The 3,328-nt window shown below is 41.0% G+C and overlaps 1 protein-coding gene across 1 annotated transcript in view; it reads left to right on the top strand.

The window, feature by feature from the left end:
• Window positions 1-1,538: 1,538 nt before the first annotated feature.
• PPP3R1 (protein phosphatase 3, regulatory subunit B, alpha) overlaps window positions 1,539-3,328 on the top strand; it is a 6,217-nt gene continuing 4,427 nt past the window's right edge. The window contains exons 1-3 of the mRNA XM_009069329.1: window positions 1,539-1,599; window positions 1,806-1,982; window positions 3,116-3,175. Coding sequence (XP_009067577.1) covers window positions 1,539-1,599; window positions 1,806-1,982; window positions 3,116-3,175 — 298 coding nt within the window. The remainder of the gene's footprint in view (window positions 1,600-1,805; window positions 1,983-3,115; window positions 3,176-3,328) is intronic.

The following is a 3,328-nucleotide window of genomic DNA, read 5'->3' as shown; positions in this document are numbered from 1 at the left end:
TGTGCACAGGTAGCCAAGAAGGCCAACGGTGTCTTGGCCTGTGTCAAGAATAGTGTGGCCAGCAGGACTAGGGAAGTGATCATCCCCCTGAGCTTGGCCTTGGTGAGGCCACACCTGGAGTGCTGTGTTCAGTTTTGGGCCCCTCAATTAAAAAAGGACATTGAAGTGCTAGAGTGAATCTAGCAAAGGCTGTGCACAGGTAGCCAAGAAGGCCAACGGTGTCTTGGCCTGTGTCAAGAATAGTGTGGCCAGCAGGACTAGGGAAGTGATCATCCCCCTGAGCTTGGCCTTGGTGAGGCCACACCTGGAGTGCTGTGTTCAGTTTTGGGCCCCTCAATTAAAAAAGGACATTGAAGTGCTAGAGTGAATCTAGCAAAGGCCAAAGCTCATAAATGGAAAACATGCAGCTCAGTATGAGCCAGCAGTGTGCACAGGTAGCCAAGAAGGCCAACGGTGTCTTGGCCTGTGTCAAGAATAGTGTGGCCAGCAGGACTAGGGAAGTGATCATCCCCCTGAGCTTGGCCTTGGTGAGGCCACACCTGGAGTGCTGTGTTCAGTTTTGGGCCCCTCAATTAAAAAAGGACATTGAAGTGCTAGAGTGAATCTAGCAAAGGCCAAAGCTCATAAAAGGTCTGGAAAACATGTTGTGTGAGGACTAGCTGAGGGAATTGGGTTTGTTTGCCTTGAGAAGAGGCTCAGAGGGGACCTCATTGCTCTCTACCACTGCCTGAAATGGTGTTGTAGAGAGGAGGGGTATGGTCTCTTCTGCCATGCCTGCAGCGGGAGGGCTAGAGGGAACGGTCATAAGCTGAGACGGGAGATTCAGATCAGATGTTAGGAAAAGTTTTTTCACTTTAGGGTGGTCAGGCACTGGAATAGATTGCCCAGGGAGGTGGTGGAGTCACCATCCCTGGAAATGTTTAAGAGATGTCTAGATCTGATGTTGGAGGATATGGTTTGGAGGTTACAGCAATGTTGGGTTAATGGTTGGACTCGATGGTCATAGAGGTCTCCTCCAGCCTTGATGATTCTATGATTACTCTATTCCTGGCAAAATCAGACCTGTGAAGTAGAGTATTGGTGTATACTTGAACTGAGATTCTCTGTAAGTTTGAAAAGGATAAATGAAGTGGTACTACTGCAGGACCTGAATCTAATTAAATTTAATTTCTGGGACGAGAAAACCATAGCTGTATGCACATCCTGGCTACATGTGCTTATGTTTGAGATGGAGAGTTAAAAATGATCTTAGGTCTGTCAGAGTGATAACTGGTCACCAGTGGGACTGTGTTACCCTGCTTGATTTGGCATGTATCCCTGGAGATCATGTTTGGTATGCAGAAGAAACACTAATTTTCCTAGCAAGCTGAACATAATTGTCTTTCTAACATGATCTGTTAGTCTAGTGTGACTGTAATGCAAAGCTTCTTCAAAGAAGACTCAGTTTCTTCTGTAATTTCTACTTACCTGGTATTTGTAAGAGCTGTCTGAGTAAGAACTAGCTAAGCATCCTCAATCCTTCAAAATGTTGTGTCAGCATGTGGTATTCAGTGAGTCACAAGGCTAACTCTGTTATGGCTGGTGCAGGGAGGAAAAAAGGTAAGGCTTATTCAAAATAAAACGAAAAGACTTGTGTTTGTCTTCAGAAACTGATGTTATCTTTACAGCCTTCCATAAGAGTGTTTAATAGTTGTAATAAAGTAGGAGAAATTCTTGTAGGAAAGCAATGAAACATGCATTGTGTTTAACTGCAAAGGGTTTACTGAAGTCTTTCTGAGAATGTGTGGGGTTGTTTTTCATTTCAGTCGATGCTGATGAGATAAAACGACTAGGAAAGCGATTTAAGAAGCTTGATTTGGACAACTCTGGTTCTCTGAGCGTGGAAGAGTTCATGTCTTTACCTGAATTGCAACAGAACCCGTTAGTACAGCGAGTAATAGACATATTTGACACAGATGGCAATGGAGAAGTGGACTTCAAAGGTAAGACACTGCTCTGTGACTGGTGGTGGCATTTTAGCAGAATTCCTGGAGCTGAAGAATTCAAGTTTTCTTCAGCTGAGAAAGGGGGGGGGTGAAGAAAACTTGTTAATGAAAAAAAGGTGCTAGTTCCTAGTGAAACTGAATACCAGTAAAACTAGTTTCTCTGGTGCATTAGGGCACTCCTGAATGAAATGCTTAAAAGAGCAGATTGTTTAGTAATAGCTCTCAGGGTCATGAGGATTTGGGACTACTCAATAGTTATCTCCTGAAGTGCACTAATTGAGTCTCTTAATTGTGATGCTATCTGAGGAGAGACTGAAAAAAGGGAGGTAGGCTGTGTAGATGGTGTGTCCATGCATGAGTTGTATTTATGTAAATGTCCAAATGAAATCTGTCCTGTTTTGGGGAGTATTTAGAAAATAGAAAGGGGTCCAGATTTTTCTGTTACACTTCTGTTACAGCAATCTCTTCAGGAAGAGTTCAGACACTTGAGTAAAAAAACAAAAGCTTTGGTTTAGTACATTGCTTTCTTTCTATAGGAAGAAATACAGTGTAACTAGAATGTTGAGTTTTGATCAAAAGCAGTAATTGTTCTATGGAACTATTCAAAATCCCCTTGTAAAAAACAATGATCAGAGATGATGACGTTGTGACATTGAGCTGCGATTAATGCAGTTATCAAGAGCTATTACTTTTGGGGGGGAGGAAATTGTCAAAATCAATTTGCTTTTTACCCTATTTCTTATAGATAAATATTGTTTAGGTATTTCTTTTCGAGCAGTTTTCAGTTCTAATGTAATTCATTGAGTTGAGAAACAAGTCTTGAGAGGAGCTGTACAATCAGAATCCCCAGTGAAGTGACTTTAGGAGAGATCTCAGAGTTTTCCATCAGGTTCTTGTGCAAGTTCAGCAATGAAACCACTTAAATCCTGTGTGACCAAGTCTGGTCAGTGAGCACAGTGTTGGATTTGGGATACTTCCCACTAAAGTATTGAAATATGAACAAGATTATTTAATGATTTTATGGTCATTTAGATTATTTCTACAATTTCTAGAAATTTCTGCATGTTGATTTCCTTGGCTTATTAAAAAAATTAACTTCTTTGTACATGTTTTTCTTTTGCATTCTTTAGAATTTATAGAAGGAGTCTCCCAGTTCAGTGTCAAAGGGGATAAAGAACAGAAGTTGAGGTGTAAGTATTTTGATTTTCCTTAACAAAAAGTTTTTGATTATCAAAAGTATACCTTTATTGGTTAACATTGAGAAATCAGCAAATCCAGATCCTGGTAAAGAGTGGGAAGTCATGCAGGTAGATTATAAGCTTTTTGGACACTTTGTCATTTAT

Source organism: Acanthisitta chloris, unplaced genomic scaffold (genome assembly GCF_000695815.1).
Source record: "Acanthisitta chloris isolate BGI_N310 unplaced genomic scaffold, ASM69581v1 scaffold29522, whole genome shotgun sequence".
Lineage (NCBI taxonomy): Eukaryota > Metazoa > Chordata > Aves > Passeriformes > Acanthisittidae > Acanthisitta > Acanthisitta chloris.
This window is presented reverse-complemented; position numbering and strand designations above follow the sequence as displayed.